The 18,730-nt window shown below is 40.3% G+C and overlaps 2 protein-coding genes across 2 annotated transcripts in view; one reads left to right on the top strand and one right to left on the bottom strand.

Annotated features, from left to right (window-relative positions):
- The first annotated feature begins 7,894 nt into the window (after positions 1–7,894).
- Positions 7,895–9,421, top strand: SOD3 (superoxide dismutase 3). The gene is made up of 2 exons (XM_057365039.1): positions 7,895–8,028; positions 8,481–9,421. The coding sequence occupies exon 2, from the start codon at positions 8,497–8,499 to the stop codon at positions 9,220–9,222; it is 726 nt and encodes a 241-aa protein (XP_057221022.1). The 5' UTR covers positions 7,895–8,028; positions 8,481–8,496; the 3' UTR covers positions 9,223–9,421.
- Positions 9,422–10,013: 592 nt separating this feature from the next.
- The window catches only part of CCDC149 (coiled-coil domain containing 149), a 51,034-nt gene continuing 42,317 nt past the window's right edge, over positions 10,014–18,730 (bottom strand). Inside the window, exons 11-13 of the mRNA XM_057365067.1 lie at positions 18,522–18,626; positions 13,604–14,188; positions 10,014–12,979 (exon numbers count right to left, since the gene is read on the bottom strand). Coding sequence (XP_057221050.1) covers positions 13,605–14,188; positions 18,522–18,626 — 689 coding nt within the window. The 3' untranslated portion in view covers positions 10,014–12,979; position 13,604. The remainder of the gene's footprint in view (positions 12,980–13,603; positions 14,189–18,521; positions 18,627–18,730) is intronic.

Genomic DNA, 18,730 nt, shown 5'->3' with positions numbered 1-18,730 from the left:
TTACACATCAGGAATGCTTCCTGTCCTTGCTGTGATAAGAGACCTGGCCCTTGCTGAGGTGCAGCTCTGTATCTGCTTCAGGATCAGATGTTTCATAACAAGCACAGCAGAGCTTCCAGAAAAATTACTCAGGCACACTCCTGTTAACAAAATTTGGTAATCCTCTAATAAAAACATCCAATACTTGGATTGGTCCTACATAACCTTATAATCCTCMAATTTAATAACATCTGCAGGTTTTGGGAATAAGGTCTTGCAAGTGAGAACACAGATGACAACTCATGGGAGGGAGACCTGGAGGCTGAAGATGGAAAGAAGTTTTGTAATAAAATCAAGGAACAAAGAAAATGGCTTTTTCTCTTCCCTCCCCCCCCACCAAGCATCTATGAGAACAATTTCTGATGCATTCAAAGGATTGCCTTTCCTTCGAGAAGGTTACAATAAAATATTTCTGTTTTCATTCTTTTTTTGCAGGCATGCTAATGCTGAGAGTAGGAACAACAACCAATCCCAGGATTTCTTCATGTGCCCTGGAAAACAGCTGGTTATCCTATTTAACTGGAACTGAAAGACTCCACATTCATAAAACACCCCAGCAGGAGCCTTATTTTGTACAAATGCATGCAAACTTCAGGGGGGAAATCTGCACCAGTGTACCTCATTATATCTAATGGAATACTATTAAGAACTCCATGCCCTATGAGTTGAAAGGCTTTCTGTAAGCAGGTGGCATTCTCAGTCTTGCCTGTTAATGCAGACTTTGGAGCTGATAAAAACACAATGCCTTCCTGTGTTTGCCTCCTATCTATCCTCTGTTTTTCTAGAGCCAAACATCCAGTGTCAGAGATGCTCRAATCCTTTGTGCTGCTGGGCTGGAACTGGTGAGATTCACCTGACTGGAAATCAGAACCCACAGAAGCATGCTGCACCTCTGTGGAGATCCTTAAACCTGGCACCATTTGGGGGAGGTTTTTGTTCCACTGCATAGGTAAAGAAAAGAAAGAAAGAAAAAAAARGAATGTAAATAGAAGCATCTTCAGCTAGAAGTGGCTATTCCTACTTGGTTTCACTTTGAATGGCCCCTGACTTTACATATTTATTTATTTGGGAATTAATCTTCCCRGGGGAGAAATTCAGGTGAAAATATTTATCTCAGACAGAAACTTCAGAGTTTTCAAAATATTTATGTTAGCATTCTCAAGATCAGTAATTTAGCAATTTAAATCTTTTTATGTAATTTTCCTAAAAATGGCTCACTCATACTGTGGCCCATTTGAAAGTACAAGCAAACAATCTTAATGACTTCCACTAAAACGTCAAAATGATTTTAAGAAGGTAAAAGCTGGTTGTGCTCTTAATCCTGAACATCTGATCTCCAAAACCATTCGCCATGTGAGAATTTAAACATGTGCACAGGCTTACAAAAGCTGCACAAAACTAAGAGGTGTTAAGGTCAGATGAGGGCTGGAACCTCTGAAATTTCAGAGTGTAAATAGGGTTTAGGAATCTGTGTTTTCACTGAGACAACAAAATTGGATACAAAATGAACACACATTGGTAAACTTCATCAGCCTCTCAGGGTTTCAGTTATTCTTACAAAAGTCTACCACTGGGATAAATATGGCTAAAAAGGTGGGGAGCCAYTTTACCATAAACCTATTTTTACTCTGTAAAATGTTGCATTTAAAAAATTTCATTATTTCTGCTGTTGAAAGATACAAATTCAAAGGTTTTRCAACAAACTGCTTTGAAAAGTACTCAGAGGCTCCTGAACTACTCCATGCGATTTTCAAAGGAGGTGGGTATCCAACACAGATAAGCCATATCTTTTCAAAATTATTTCATTCTAAGTAGCAAAGCACATCATCTGAGGTGAAATACCTGCTCTGAGAGAGCCTCCAGGAGTTCAAGGGCTCTTCTGCAGCTTGCAGTGTTCAAGGATCCTCCCAGATGCTGCTGAGTGTTGACTCCAGCAGGAGCCCAGGGCTGTCTCCATCCAGAGCTGCCAACCAAACACCCTGAGCTGGGCTCTCCCCACAGCAGGAGCTGCTCCTGGTGTTAATTCCAGGYGGGATTTTGTCCTCCTGGAATGTGATTGCCCTCAGCTTCTGCTGAGCTCTKCTACACAGCCCTCAGTGCCCGCAGACCCACCAAGCATTTAAGAACCAACAGAACTCCTGATTTGTGGCATGGGAGCACCAAGATCTTCCTTAATTTGTGAATAAAGCATCGAGATTTTTTGCCTTAGTTAGTGACTTGACAAGCACCTMTGATTCTACATTAAAATGCAAATTTAGGAATGGGTTTAACCTTCCTGGTTTTGACAAAATTTTTCTGGTTTTGGCAAGGTGTGCCTTCAGTATTGGCTATTGTAATGAAGTGGTGGGGAGCATGGACAAACTGGGAGACTTTGAAAAATAGGTGCTGCTTGCAAGAAATAAGAAGGTCATAAATGGGGACCTCTGGAAATTTATTTGGTTTAGTTAGCATGAATTAACATCATCCTTGCTTCCACAGCTGATGTGGTATGAAAATCCAATGGGTTCCATTGGCTCTTTTGGCAGAAGGATTGTGAGGATGTGCAATGTGAGGATGTGCACTTAAATGGTGACTTTCCTTTAGTTTTTGTTGCTTAAGGTTTCAGACATCATTTAGTGCCAGACAAGTCTTCCAAGACACTGCTTCTCCCAGGRGAATTATGGTAATGCAGATACTTTGAGGCCAGTAGGTGATCTTTGGTTCCTGAAAATTCTATAATGGCAGGTGTGGCTTAATCCAGGAGTCACAGACACAGAAAAACCACAAAAAAAGAGGCAAACTTCCTGCATTCACTCGAATGCCAGAAAGGGAAATGGATAAAAGACATCAGGAAGTTTTTATTTCCTTTCTRCAGGAGAATCCTCATGCATATAGAAAAGAAGTAGGTGATTATCTGAACAAACTTTGCTAAATATCTTAATTACTGTCTCATGTGACATTCTTACACACAAACCAAAGGAAACAATAAGTCTTCATCACACTCTTATAAGGCAGGTATGGGGATGGCAGGAAATCTGTACTCAGTTTGGAAACCAGTCCATTCCCAGTGGGGAGAGCAGCCTGCCTCGAGAGCAGAAGTTTGTCTTTTCAGCTTTAGCCAGCCGTCCTGTGAACGATGTGAATGACAGAACAAAAAGYAAACTGATTAAATTCACAGCTGACACCAGTCTGGAAGGGGAAGGATTAGAACTCAAAATGTTTATGATAAGCTGGAGAAACAATAAGGGGTGGGGGAAACAAAAAAAAAAAAGGAAATAACTCTATTAAGACAATGGTAAAATCCCTTCCGTGGCACAAATAGCAACTACTGAAATATTAAATGCAAATAATTGCATAGGCAGCAGTTCTACAGGAAAGGATCAGGCAAAGACCACATTATGATGTAGCGAATAATACAGTCTGCATGACAAGCATGGTGGCAGTTCTTGCTGTTTGTCTGGCACACGAGGGTGTTTGTGACTTCCCTTCCAGGAAAAGCTACACAATCCGTAGGAAAAGGTGGTCTACTCAACACAGGAGTCTACAAAATTGAGGAGGAAAGCTTAAAAGAAATGTTTAGCTGAAAGATGGAAGAGCAATCAGTTAATTCTCATGTCTGAAGGAGGCTGATGCAAAGAAGGGAATAATCTGTGTCCCATGTCTGCAGTGGGCACAGTCAAAACAGTGGCTCCGGTCTGCAGAGTGAACGAGGCCACAGAGCTGCAGACCCTGCAAGAGAAAGGACTSTCACACCACGGGTGATGGCAACCATGGCACAGATTCTACAGCAGCCAAGAGTTTTAAAAACAGGATAGATAAGCCTAACTTTTGATKTCCATGGGTAAGGTTTGGTATGATGTCTCTAAACCCCTTTCAGAGYACAGCACAGATAAAAAACAAGGGGTGATGAAGCAGGGTGTGCCCTGTTAACAATGGTGGTGCCTTTTCAGTACACTAAGGAGAGAAATACCTGAAAATCATGCTCAGTTCATCTGTTATGGTCATTAGACAGCTGCTGTTAAATGTCATAAAAAGAGAAATCCATTTGTATTGAGTTATTTGTAGGTAACCACTGCTCATACATCTGACCTAATGGTCCAGCCTTCCCGAGGCAACTTGAAGCACAGAGCTGAAATTCAGCAAATTGGCACCATGTGTGCAATACGCACTTTGAATTTTTTTTAAAAAAGTATTTCCATTTATGACCATTGGGCTCTGAGCTTGAAAAAAGTCTTGTGTTTATTTCTTGACTCCTCTCAAACAGCAAACCCCTCATTCTATTAATGCAACACAGAGGAAGGGATAAAAGTTTTATAAAAGATCCGGGAATAAATGCAAACACAAATAATAACCTAAATTATCTAATAGCTGGGCTCCATCCCAACTTTTTGCATTACATATTTATATTTCATATTCACATGTGAAGATGAAATTCTGTTAAATTAGGCTGACAGACTCTGAATGAGTTTCTGAATGCAGCTTTTTCTAAAAGCTTACTTACAGATCATCTCTCCCTCACTCTCATAAAATGATTTCTTCACAAGCTATTAAAGAGGAAGAATTTCAAGAATTTTTCAAATTGGCTGRCGCAGAGCAGTTTGACAGTTGCAAGAGCTTCTATTTTCAAGAGAAATTATTCCCCAGAGAGAACAGCGCTGTTTCACTTTTGTTTATTATTTTAACTTGATTTTCGTTATGGGTAATGCCCTGAAAAGTTGGAAATGCTTATAGCTCTTTTGCAAGAATATAATAAATGGATGCTTATCTCAGGCAGTAAATATTTTTATTTCTTTAAATAGAAACACCAAGTCAAGGAAYAGGATTAAACAGGAAGAATAAGTCATGACCGACAACAGATTTTCCATTTCCTACAGCAAAATGCTTCATTTTATTTTCTTTTTTTCTCCACATAGGAATTGCAAACCAGTTGCTCCCTGATGATTCCTGCAGGATGTAGTGCTGCCCACAGCCCAGGGCCAGCCCAAAACAGAAGGAGCAGATCAGGTGCTCAAGGACCTTGACTCTGTTTCCCTCAGACAACACAAGTCCCCTTTCATTCAGCTGCTCCAGCTTCCACCATATGTGGAGAAAAGCATTCRGCTCCATCACTCACTCCCAAGGACATAAAAGCTTTCTTCTCTGGGTGTCGTTTTTGTGGAGAATCATTCTATCACAAAAACTCTGAGAGCAGATCCAAGTGCTGGAGACATGAAGAAGGGTGCAGCTTGGCTATAAAAGGACGCCCTCCTACACAGAGTTTTCCTCATCATGTTTAACTGGACAAATCAAACAGCATTAAGTTAAACACTGGGGTAATGCAACAGGATGATGTCGAAACAAACCCACTAACCAACCAACTCTGAAAGTCACAGCATGGACTGGGAGCTTGTGAGCAGAGCCTGGTATGAAGTTCACCATAAAATGAGACTTTTTCCTATGTGGTCTAGAGAGCCTTTGAGAACTTGTTTTAACTAGTCTGTCTTGTATAGTCCAGGAARCTTTAGGATATTGCCTGAAACTCAGGATATAAAAGGTCTTGCAAGAGCTGGAACAAAAGCAGAGGTCTGTTTTTTAGAGCAGTGATTGTARCACAAGTGCATGGTCAGGTCACTGTGGGCTTTCTTCCCAGTAACTGCAGTCTGCTTTAAAGGCTGTTAAGCYCATTATTCACACCTCTTTGTAACCAGAAAATTAAAACACAGCCAGTGGGTAACAACAGACTTTAATGATACACCTGATTAGTACTAAGTGACCATCTTTCAGACTCAAAATAAATGCCAAATCACCCTGGCAATTGCATTCCTTGTAGTTATCAGTCCTTTTCCTTTYTAAAATACACCTTTCTGACAGCGGCTCACAGCTACTATTTCCTTTTCATTCTCTGAAGTGCAGAGCACTACAAATACATCATTTCACTTTGCTGCAGTCCTTTCTGTCCCTTTGATCATCTCCTTTACACCTTCTGCATTTCTGCTTCAGTCCCTCATGTGCAGTACATCAAAAAAGAGCAGCAAGTAGGTTTTTCCAGGGATAGAATCCCAGCTGGTATAGACAGCACAAATGCCACTGAAGTCAGAAACATTGCTGTATTTAAGCCAGCTAAAATTTTGCCCTTAGTTCTTATTTCAAAATGCCTTATAATTCACTTAAAGCTCTACAATTCTCTTCTTGGAGTACTGACTGCTGGCTCAGAAACTTCCTTGTAAAAGTGTTAAAATCATTTGCAGTTCACTGCTTTGTGACTCAAAAGTAAACAATGATGCTCCTTTCTTCCATTTGTCATGACCTCTTAAAAATGGTTCGTGTTGCTAAGAAATGATTTTTCTAATAGTACCTGGACTGGGTGTTTGCTTCCTGTATTTTACAAACTAGTCTGCTTTGCACTTGGCTAGCCTTAGCTGAACATTTTTTGTGTCTATTTAGAAAACTTAATTATAAAACTTCCAAATACTTTAAACTGAAGCAATTTCTAAATATTACCACAAGGTAAGTATGGATTTTCCCAGCCCAGAGACTGATAGTGAATGAACTTGGGAAGAGCTGCAAAGGAGGCAGCATTAGGCCTGGGGTGATGGGCAATCCTTGTGCTCCGCCTCTCTGAGAGTTCAGCTCCCACTGAACACTGCACAATGCCCATGAGCACAGCGATCTGAAAAACTTGTAAATACCCCGGAGAAATACCAGTTTCATAGATTAGGAACTGAAGCCCAGAGCTAAAGCAACACATTCAATACCCCAATATTCAAAAACGAAGTTAGTTAACTCTGTACTTCTTGTCCCTGGCTAATGATCCAAGTAGTTGACATTCCTTTAGCTCTACTCTCCCTCATACATAAAGAAAAAAAAATTGTCTCTCTCAGATAACTGAGTATCTTGGATGTGATGTAGTGTATGATACTGGTAAGATTAACACACACAATTTTACCATTGCAGAAACTGACAGTCCCATTCCTTACCCAGCTGGCCGAAGACATAAACTGGGGAAAAGGATTTTCTTTGCAATTTTCTTGTGTTGAGAATTGTTCCAGAGTAGTAAGAGCTACCTTTTTCTCTCTACAGAAATCTCACCCTGTTAAATTGATCTTGTGACAGACAAATCCACATTTCAGCTACAACAGTGGGAAGTGCTGTAGGCAGGGCAATGCCCCTGAGAGGAGAGCATTTCTTAGTTCACGGGATGATGAAAYACATGCGAACTCTCTGCGCTCCAGCCACCTTCTGAGCAATTTCTCTGCACCTCAGTCTGATGTTGCACTGCCTCAGTACTGCTCACTTCCCTTTTAGGAAAGAAATCACTGCTAGTTTCAAAAAAAAAAAAAAAAAAGCAGAGGGGCTGTAATGGAGCAGGTGTCTTGCTGAGTAAAGCAGCAGATGCTAACTTACCCTAAAACTTCAGAGAGGCATCACTGACATGCACCTGAACATCTACAATTAAAGCTCAGTTTCTAAATACACAAAAASTTCTGTATACATTCGTGTAGAACATGTTATGTTGCTCAAGCACCAGTTTCCATTTTGATTAATGAAGAAATAAAAATGCAAACCAGCTCCAGACAACCAGCACACAAGTGAACAAACTGCCCAGCTGTGCCTTAAAACGCTCCTTCCTCTCCCCTCCCTGCCTGCTGAAGTTCACTCGATGAGAGCATGAAGTCGCCAAAAGGCAGATTAATTTCAAAGCTTCATGGCCTTTTTCCTTTTTCGGGTGGGAGGGGAGTGCGGGTGAGGACCAAGAGACAGACTAACAAACTCACCAGGAAAGCTCAAAGTCCTSACCCTGCCCAGAACAAAAATGCCTCGAATTTTCTCCCCTCCCTTCCTTCTCCCCTCCGTCCCCGCCTCCCTCCCCTCCCACAGTTCTCCCGCCTCCCCTGAGCCAGTGTTACCTAATTTCWACACAAACACGCAGTTCCTATAAGCATCACCTTCGAGCAGCTCTGCCTTTCTGTCCGGTCACATCTTGGTTTAGGGGAGCAGAGGCGAAGAGCTACTACTGAGGGGTTCTGCAAGGTAATCGACTTGTTGGATTTTTACTTTTTCCTTGTAATGCGTAACTAGTGGTTAAGTAGCTGGACCAAGAAAAATGTCCTGGCAGACTGTCTGGCTGGAATTTGTTGAAGTAGAAAAGCCTCAATACAAACTCAGAAATAGATTTWAAAACATTTTGGCATGCTTGCTTCCTGCAGGGAMMTAGAAGTACTTTTTAAGAGCAAGAYCAAATGWATAAATATAAAATCACTAGAATTTCTTGTAGTTATGGGTGCCAGTTSTATGTGTTTAAACACGCAGATGCATTCTGATTTAGTTTCAGTTCATCACATTTGACAGATTTAGCAAGCAGCAGTCCACCGGGACCATGTTCCAGCTGTTTCACTCAGCTCCCCACCGGCTGTGTGTCTTCCTCTCAGCCATACTGCTGCAAAATGTCCTGAATTCTTTGTACCTTCCTGTACCTTTTGCAGGCTCTGAATTGCCAAGATGCTTCTGATTCTTTCTCTGGTCACTGGGCTCGCCCTGTTTGCCTCTGATGTCATGACAGACAAGGAAACTGATCCACACCAAGAGTCATTGCATGAAATACAGAAACAAGTGAACGACCTCTGGCAGAACTTGCTGTACCCAGTAACACGCGGTAACGAGACTGATGGGATGATTTATGCCACTTGTGAAATGAAGCCCAGCTCCAAAATAGATGCTGACAAGCCACAAGTGACCGGACAAATCTTATTCAGGCAGTGTTACTCATATGGGAGACTGGAAGCCATTTTTTACTTGGATGGGTTTCCACTGGATAACAATCAGTCTAGTAGAGCTATCCACATCCACGAGCTTGGAGATCTCAGCAATGGCTGTGATTCTACAGGGGGACACTATAACCCTTTCAGAGTGAATCATCCCCGTCACCCTGGAGATTTTGGCAACTTTCTTCCTAAAGAAGGCAAAATCAGAAAATACAAAACAAATCTCTTTGCCACAATCTTCGGTCCATATTCCATCATGGGCAGATCTGTTGTGATCCACGAGCAGGAAGATGACATGGGCAAGGGCAATAATAAGGCCAGTTTGGAAAATGGAAATGCTGGGAAACGTCTGGCTTGCTGTGTGATTGGGATAAGCAACAAGAACTTGTGGGAAGAGAAACTGCCTGAGGTTGTGGACAAGAAGAAGAGAGGGCTTTACAGAAGAATGTACAACCAGGCCTAGGTGAAATCCAAAACGCCAGCTACAGCCTGGGCAGCACAAAGTAACTCAGGCTGTGCCGTTRGCCACTAAGATGTATGGCTAAAGGATTCCCATTTCCATTTGCTTGCTCCTCTGTGAAATGCATATCACTTGTATAGAGCTTCCTTTCTGTATGCCCAACAATAAACCTAGCATCAACTCAACCATGAGTGTTTTCTTGAAGAAAAAGATATCCTTTTATGTGGTTTGGGAGTTGAATGAGTGTAAGTAAGAGCAGAGATGGRTAGGGTGCATGGGCTAAAGAATCAGTGCACTCTAAGGGTCTGTTAAGGGATTGTTAGCTACTAAAGGAAAAAGGTAAGAATTAGTCTCTCTTTGGACACCATTCTGTAGTTAGGTGCAAACTTGAAAAGCAGAAAGGTCTCGATGTTGTTAACAGTGTTGGGTGATGTGTTGCAAGACCTTGGTAATGCACTTCCCCTAGAAATATGGGAAAGTACAGAAATTTGTGTTGAACTTCAGATCCATAACATTACTCTACTTGTCTCTAAGTTTGTGCCTGTTAGTAGCAAAGTTGTATACAAAAGTTATAATGCTGCTTAGACAATGATGATAACTTTAGCAGATCAGAGAGAAATGCTATTTTTATACACAGCAAAAAATACTGTGTTACTTCATACAAAACTGTAGGAAGTAAATCRGTTTAGGCTAGGAGAAACGACAGTGAAAAGATTTAAGTAAGATAATTTTCAGACTTAAAACTCTCAGWAAGGCTTTACTTTTTAAATTTAACACAGCACAGTGAGAATATTAAAACATCACCCCATGGCTATCACTCATCTGATACTGAGAAGAGAAAAGGAAACAAGCAGGTAGAACAAGTATATCAGGAAATGCTTTTATTAAAGAAGACAAAGTTAATTAATATAGTTTAACCATGTTGTGCTGTTAATCCAGGCAGCAACAAAAGAGTGGTTTGCAAATAAATTAAACTGCATAATTTAGAAAGCAAACTACAAAACAGAAGCTGGTAAACAAAATGCTATCTTTTAGAAATGTAGCTGATTTTCAACTTAATCTCAGTTAAGATTTTGAAATACATTCCTGAGCTCATAGGGATTAAAGAAATTCCACTGCCTTTATTATACAAATTCCCATATGCGTAAAAATAGTCTCACTTAGAAAAGAAGCAGCATTCTAAAAGATACTTCTTAATCTCTCATTTTCACACACTTATTTTACAAATTCAGTGAACATCGTTTTTCCAATAAGCACAACATCATACTTCCAAATGAAATCCTTCTCACAGATAATGCATGATTTCACTTTTAGGTAAGACAACCTCCTTAAAATCAGTTTGTGAGATGCAGCTTCTCCATACCCCTGCCACAAAATTCCCTTCCCAGTTTGCTTCTCCAAAGCCCAATACCAAAAAGGCTTATATATCTGGTTGTCATCTCTGCACTTCTAAAGTAGGAAAAAAAAGGGAACACAGGTCTTAAAAAACAAAACACAACCACTACCCCCAAATCTAAGGTAGTGTTGAGTGCACAAAAAAAAAGCACAAAAAACCCAGGTAAATTTACTGGGGGGAAAAAATAATTGTTAAGATAGCACAACAATTAAAGCAGCATCTGAGGAAGATACTGACAAGAATATTTAATTATCACCTAGTGCAGCAACAATGTCTTACTTTTACAAGTCTCCTTGCTTTGAAGTCTTGTATTCCTGGGAGAAGGCTAAAAATGTAGCTAGAATACACATTTGCTAGAGCAGGAAGTAWAGGGGCAGTATTGCAGCAGTGGCATCACACTGAAAATGAGGTTTTCAGAGAACTATGTATCTTACTGGACTTTACTGATTGCTAGGATTTAAAAATGGAATCTAAGGGGGAAAATGGTGTGAGGACAATTACCAAGATGCCCTAATTGTTGTGTAGAACATCAGTATGCTCTCATAGAAAAGACATACTGAAAAGAATCAGCAAATGAGGCACTAAAAAGCTGTTGATCCAGCACTGCTCCAACCTTACACCAAGCTTTCATTACCTAATAGCATTAACTGGYTGTTAAGGGACCGTGAGCAAAATGCTCATTTGAACATTTCTATGTCAGGAAAGACACAGGACAGGGAAATAATAAAAGACCCTCAGCATTTCTCAGCCACAGGAAATCYTGACCTTTGTATTTGCTTGCCTCATTCTGACTGCACTGATATTTAGCTCTGTGCAGGATCAGCCTGGGAAAGATAGAAAAAATACATCTGAAATAAAATGCTACTTCATGTGATATTCAGGCTTTAGAGGAAAAAATCCTCACGTTCTCCTGGAGATTTTAGTTTCTACAGCAATTTCTCTTCTGACTGTCACAAAAATGAGTCAATAATGTAGTCAGTTACAATTACTGGGAACAGCTAAACAGTCTTTCATACACTTAAACTCTTGTTTTGTTTTGTTTTTTTTCAGGTAATGAGGAATTTTAATGGTGATCAGGACAACATTTTTTTTTTACTGCGTCCTTTCCCTWATACACTTAAATATTTATATAACTTTTGTTCCTAAGGACTGCTGCTTAACATCAATGGAATGCTGCAATGTCCAATTACCCTTAAAMACAGAGTAAACATATTTGAGGAGCCCTGTAAGTATGGCTTTATATCCTGCAGACAGACACTGAAAGGGCTACACAAATGCACCTGCTAGGGAAAACACATGAGAACAGAGACAAGCCACATTTTTCACCTTCTGACTATCACTCCTTATATTTATACATAATAATTTACATACAGCCTTTCTTCTGCTGAATAYAAACCATTCATGGACTCTGACACCTTGATTATGGCAGCACCTGCTARCTCATCTTATACATACAGAAGAGTTGTCAGTACTGCTAATATAAACTCTCTTTATTCAGTAGCTGACAAGTGGGCTGTAAAAACTTGCAGSTGGCAGTTATTTGTCAAAGAAGTACTCAATCTGGGAGGGATTTTCCTTTTTATTAGTAGTATTTTATTAAATTTGCTTTAATTCTCTCTGATTGGTTTCAAGTTCTAGGAGTGAGAAATGAACATTTACAGACAATTAGGTCCCAAGCCAGCAGAAAAAATTGCCTTGATGGCTGCTGGCCCATAGAAGCCCCACAGCTGCAGAAAGTATTCCTTATGCTACAAACAGGAGAGGAAAGACCTGCCTCCCCTTCTCCAACAGCTGCTAACTTCAGTGTTAAGTATTCCCTCGTTGCTGCCTTCCTCGAAGCAGAGTGGCACAGCTCCAGCATCAGGACTGAGCTMGGGAATGACACAGCAGCTCCCTTTTCCCCCAGTTATTATAGGAATGTTTTTCTATGACTAAACCTCTTCAAGAGAAGAAGTTTAAGAAAATAGCAGCAATGCAAATAATCCTTTTATCATACCACAGACTGGTGAAATAAGGAGGAAAGGAAGAGTTATCCTTAATTCCAAATAACAAAATAAAAAGGACACAAAATTCCTTYAGAAGGAGAGCACAGATGGAGTAGGCTGAAATCTGCCACCCATTAACTAAGCCCAAGGGCCGTTCCAGCTCCTGTAAAAAGAGGAATGCAATTTCAGAAACYGACAGAGCCATGTAGGTAGACAGGGCATGACCCGTTCTCCTCTTGCTGTTTTCCTTGCTTTGGAACAGCATCGCTGTTTCTCACAGTAAGACTTCTGGCTTCTCTGACGATGTTTCCTTCAGAGCTTCATTAAATTGGGTTCTCAGTATCTGGTGAAGTAACTCCCTTCATTTTCATGAGATTAGCTGGGAGAGGAAAGGAAAATTTTGTACAGTTGACAAAATACAAAAATACAAAGATTTGTAATGAGAGACCTATATACATGCAGGAATGGTATTCTGAAACTTCCTGTAAGGGAATAGTGATCTTATTCTAAGGATGTACTTAACTATGCATGTAAAGAGAAACAGAGCACGGTCTGAAGAAAATGCAAAAGCTTGCAGCCTTAAGACGCTTCTCAATTTCTCTCTCCAAATTTTTCACCCTTCAGAGAYACTTCTCACCATTAGAATACAGTCCAGCACTAGGACCATACATGTTACAGGAGCCTAGTGCTAACAAGATAAAGCATTATCACTGGCCTCTTTACTACACTAATGTAAATTACATCAATCGATGTAGAAACTTCCAATCATTACAAAAATCCCCAACATGACTAAACCTCATCACTAATTCTTTCCCTTAGGTAATTTACAGTTTTGGTACACTACAGCCAGAACTAACAGAAAAACATCTATTTTAAAGAATTATTAACAGTTCAGTGTAAAATAATCAACCCTACAGCACACTATTTTCACTGATTATATCTGCAAYAGCACAGATACTGCAAAAGGATTACAGTGAGATGCTCGAGGGCCTGGATTTCATACCTCAAGCCAAACTGTTATCAAAATATTCACGGTTTTCAGCAGCATCAGATGGTTTCTTGTTTTCAGAYTCAGAGAGCTCCTCAAAGCTGTTATTTGTGTCTGCAGTTGTAACACTGAGCCCTCCATGCCTTCCAGCGTCTTCAGTATGCACCGCATCCATGGTGTTGCTATTTTGATCCCCTGTTTCATTTGGAATTTCACAATCCCTCTCTGAGGTTTTGTTATTGTCTTTCAGGGCCTCACTTTCACCTGTTCGTTCATTCTCAGAGTTTGAGGGATCTGTGGGGTCAGATGGATCAGGGCTGGAAAGTGGGAACTCTGCCTCTGATGAATCATTAAGCTCTGCTCCAACTCCCATGTTCTGCTCCCCCACAGGAGCGCCTCCTCTTTTCCCTTCCAGTTCTGCAACTGTCAGTTTAATTATCTGACTTCCAAGCTTGTTTATGTCTTCCTCTTCAGAAGGTAGCTGGGGTAATGAAGGGTAAAAATGTTTATTTTGGTTTCTGTTATTTAGGCTTTTCCCCTCTGGAGCTAGGGGCTCACTTGCAACAGCACAACTTTCATCACATTCTCCCTTCTGTTCTGCTGAAAGAGAAATGGAACAGCAAGATGCATGAGTCAGTCAGAGGCATTTGTTATATATCTCATCTGAAGACCATCACTACCAGTGCTGGACCACAGAGATGTTTACCTCAGTAAGGCATTTTTAAAATTGCTTCTCTATCCCTCCCAGGCCTATTTCTTAGACAATAAACAATCAACACTAAGTTTCTTGCTGGATCTGGCCCTGTTTTGGATCCTGTCTCTAATATCAACAACTCTTAAGAGTCAGATAGTACCATACTGTAGAACAGCAAGGTCAGTCAAACAGTTTCAGAGGAATATAAACTCCAAGTAAAGCACTTAGAAATGGAAATTTCTGGCACACTGTACCATTAATCCCCTCATTAATCACTACCATTCAGGGGTTAACACAAGCTCCATTTATTTTGAGCTTTTCACAGGCTTTCATCCAATAACAAAGTCTTGTTATCTGTCCTGCAACATTTCTCCAAACATAAAAGATTATTTTGATTATGGTAACAGCATAAAACAAAGCAGCAGAAGAAGAATTTTAAATATAACATTAAACTAAAAGACAAACACTCAAAAACCTGTCAAAGTAGAGAAAACAGCGATGTGCAAACACCTTTGTGAAAGTGTCTGTCCATTAAAGGACAAGAAGCCTCACTGAAAACAAGCTTGTGCAGTAGAGTAAGAAAAAATTAGGAAATGCCAAAAATAAGTCTGCCTTGAGAGCTTAAAATGACTCTTGTCCTGCAGATACATACCTCTTAGTATATAAGAATTTACTCCTTTTCTCTCACAGGAATRTGGCCTCACACAAGGATGGGACTGCCTGGCTGCAGAGCACCAGCCTACTGTCTCTATCAGACCTGCCCCATTTAGAATTTGGGAGCTATTGAGTGAATGAGACTGGGATTGGAAGGGAACAGACACTGCCATCAATGAAGCTAGGAATGCAACTCTGAAGAGCTGGAGTTTAAGTCTGCGGAAAAGGCAGGGATAAATTAACTTTCAAAAGGTGATCACCCACTGGATCTAAGCCTCATTATCTGAGCAGTCAGCTGGAAAACTAGGAGCYTGATGTGCAGTACTGCTCTGCTTGTTCTGTACATCAGAGTGCTCCAAAAAGAGCCTAAATGTATGTACCTCAAACTGGCACTCAAAATTAGCAGGGACTCTACCTTCCTCTTTGCATGCCTCAGTTTCCTCCCTGTTACTGTAGGATAACACCAACCTATCAACTTTCTGCAATTTTCTGAAGATAAATTGTTTCAAAGCACAAAACAGCACTGTTGTCTTCAGGGAATGACTGAAACAGTGCCCAGGCAATACAGCAGGGACAAGGCATTCAACAACGGGGCAGAAAAAAACCCCAATAGCTGTTTGTTAGCAGCTCTGATGCTCAAATCCATCCCATGCATCGGATAAAGTGAGATTTGGTGGCACAAGACAGGCTTTAATTCATATGATTGTACTCTGTCATTATGCATTTTCACACAGGAACTTCACAGCAGATCCTACATTCATCCACCATCCAGCTTAACTGAAACAATGATAACAAGTACAGATTAAAGGAGGCTTTGATGAGACCCAGGGTAAGCAGATAGACTAGATAAAAAAAGCCTGAAAAAGCCCTCTGATTATCTGCAGATCTAGCTAGAGCAACAGTTGATGCATTACAAAAAGTTCATTCAAGAATAAATGTTCATTCAAAAGCTGAAAAAATTTGTCGGGTCGAACAGGCACCAAGTATCAGTACTACCCTTTAAAAGACCACAACTGACCAATGTGATACGAGGCCTAATATTAACTGTAAGTAGGAATTTCATTGCTATTCTGATTATCAATTGTTTTCACTCAACTATTATTCGATTAATAGGCAAATAAGAGCATACTTGCTTGGTAAAAGAAGGCAGATGAACACATTCCTACATTCTTCCCAKTTGCCAATGTCCCCTTATTTTGCAGGAACATGGAATAGATGAAAAATTGCAATTGCACCAAATTCTAAAGCTCAGCAGCAGTCATTCTCTGTGCAGAGCGGTACAAAAGGTAGCAGTGCATCATTCCCTTACAGATGCTGACTGCAGAGTTGTGTGACTCCAAGCACAGGGATATGCCCTACAGCTGAAAACACTCTCCTTCCTTTCCAGGCTTTGAATGAAGATGACAGCYCCAAACATCATTCAGAAAAAGCATCTGGAGCAGCAGAACGTTATTGTTGCTTCACCTACCGCTAGAAACGATCGTGTCCCCTGCACAGCTGGTGATATATATGTGCTCATCTATGTCACCAAAAATCTGGCCTAGTTTAATTTTCACAGAGGTAGGTTTTGTTTCAGTTCCAGCTGCAGGTTATTGGATATACTGTGACACACGCAAGGGAAAACCCAAGCTGTTGGTGCAGGCAGAACAGTAATTTCTTAACCTACTCCAGTTTAACAGCAGAATTTTTGTGATTGACCTTGGTTYTCATTACAGTCATGGGACAGAGAAGAGGAAAGAAGGAGATGACCTACTGGGAGCTGATTGTTCCTCTGACTGCCACAGGTCTAATCCTTGTCTATCTTTTCCTGTCCAAGGCTCTTCTCTTCCCCTACCTATCTCTGCTACTGCTCTATATCCCTTTGTTTATTCAGTCCCTATACTCACTTTGCCCACTTCTCATCCACCTTTCATTATTTTTTTTGTCACAACTTGCTTTCACTGCCAGGGTTCTGATTCCTCACTCCTGTGCTCTGACCTCTGCTCAGCCACATGCAAGTCTCCCTCCTCACTCAAACTTCCTTTGACTCTGTGGATCCCCATATACTCTAGTCTTCCCACAACCTGAGAGTCCTGATCTTCTCTCTGCTCCAGGCTTTTTTCCCTCTAAGTTGACTTTATCTCAAAGGAATGACCAGCACTGGTGGCACAAAGCAAGCTCGACAGAATCACAGGTTTATATTTAGCAGATGAGATTTTTAAGTGAATTCGTAGAATGGGGTGGAAACTGCAGACCGTTTTCTCAGGCTGGAAACTTTTCCCCTAGATGTCAAATTCCTATAATTATAGATATAGCAAATGCTTGCATATTTGGGAAAAAAAAAMCCAAACGTACAAAAGCCAAAAAAAAAAGCCCACAAAAAACCTCACGTGGTCATCAGTATTTGACACAAAAAAGATATTATTTGGCTGTCTTAAAAAAAAAATCAGCTGAAGTAGAAAACACAGYATGGAAAGCTTCAGCCCAGAGCTAAGGTTTGGCAGTGTTACAAAGCAACAACAACAGGGTCTGATGAGATGTGACAAGCAGATCAGACTGCCTGTCTGAGCAGCCTGTAATCACAACTGTAATACCAGCCCCACCTAGKACAAATATGGAAAGAAAAGAGCATAATGCCACCAAGTAAATACTTACAGTAACTGCAGATTTAATTAAAAATCAACAATTAAGTAGGTAAAAATAAGAATATTTATGAGTTATTATTAYTCACCAGAGAACGATTCATTACATTTTCACTTTGTATTTTTAACAAAAATATCACCTGATCAAGATTATAAAAAAGATCAGTCTGGCTGTCAAGTTTTATCAGATAATGGCATGGACTATAAAGTCAAAATTAAGCCACAATCTATTTAGTTTCAGACCAACAAATAAATTGTTTATGATGCTTCATGGTTAGCTGAAAAAGATCTGGGCATATCATAATGTTATGCCAATTAAGGAYCTTATCCAAATGCCAATAAGCAAGTATAATAATCCATCTCCCATCCATTATAAAAAACTAAGGAAAAAAAATCAAGGTTATCAGCAACTGTCAAATAAAGTTAAGCTTGACTTTGAAGAGATGTTAAAGCTTGCTCCTGGAGAAGGGTTTTCAACACGTGTAAGACTATAAAAAAACCCATCAATTTCTCTGGGAAAATGAGTTGGRTATTTCAATTTACCATGTGCAATCAGGAAGCCATTCATCTAGATAGCACCTATAATGCAGCAAAGTGCTAAACCAGTTCCATAGACTGCTTCCTACTGGGCGCCTTGACTGAGGGAAAAAGTGCAGGAATCAGTTAACTAACACAGATGGAAYGAATAACTTCTCACAGTATCAAGTTATCTAGCAGGAAAATTCTCTGAGGTGTAAGACACGATCCCTAGCCCTGTGCAATCTATTCAATAGTAACTTTTCAGTTGTYTCTTTGCTATTTGTGCTGGGACCATCTATCTGTTTTGCTTGTAGATGATTTATTCAATCTCTGTGTCTACTGAAACTTTGCCTTCTGCTATCCCAGCATGAAAATTGATGACATTTTATTTGGAAAGAAATGAGTGCTCAGCTCTCATCGTGTTCCTCATGTTCCTGATGCTCACCTTGTACTTCRGTTCTCTGTGGTTTATCAGGAAACGCTAACGGTGACCTGGAGCGCTGTAYCACGGGCAGGGCCGGGTCACTGAACGTTATCGTATCCTTCCCACCTGGAACAATCACAGTGTTAGAACTGCTACTCCACCAACYACATCCATTGTGCACTAATGATATTCAAACATACCCTACACATTTTTAACAATCTTATTGAAAA

The sequence above is a fragment of the Malurus melanocephalus genome, unplaced genomic scaffold (genome assembly GCF_030028575.1).
Source record: "Malurus melanocephalus ecotype Western Australia unplaced genomic scaffold, MMel_1.1 scaffold_47, whole genome shotgun sequence".
NCBI lineage: Eukaryota > Metazoa > Chordata > Aves > Passeriformes > Maluridae > Malurus > Malurus melanocephalus.
Note: the sequence above shows the minus strand (reverse complement) of the source record. Positions and strands in the feature narration are given on the sequence as shown.

Excerpts from the sequence above, each read along its gene's own strand:
- SOD3 (XM_057365039.1), top strand. The coding sequence starts at position 8,497 with ATGCTTCTGATTCTTTCTCTGGTCACTGGGCTCGCCCTGTTTGCCTCT.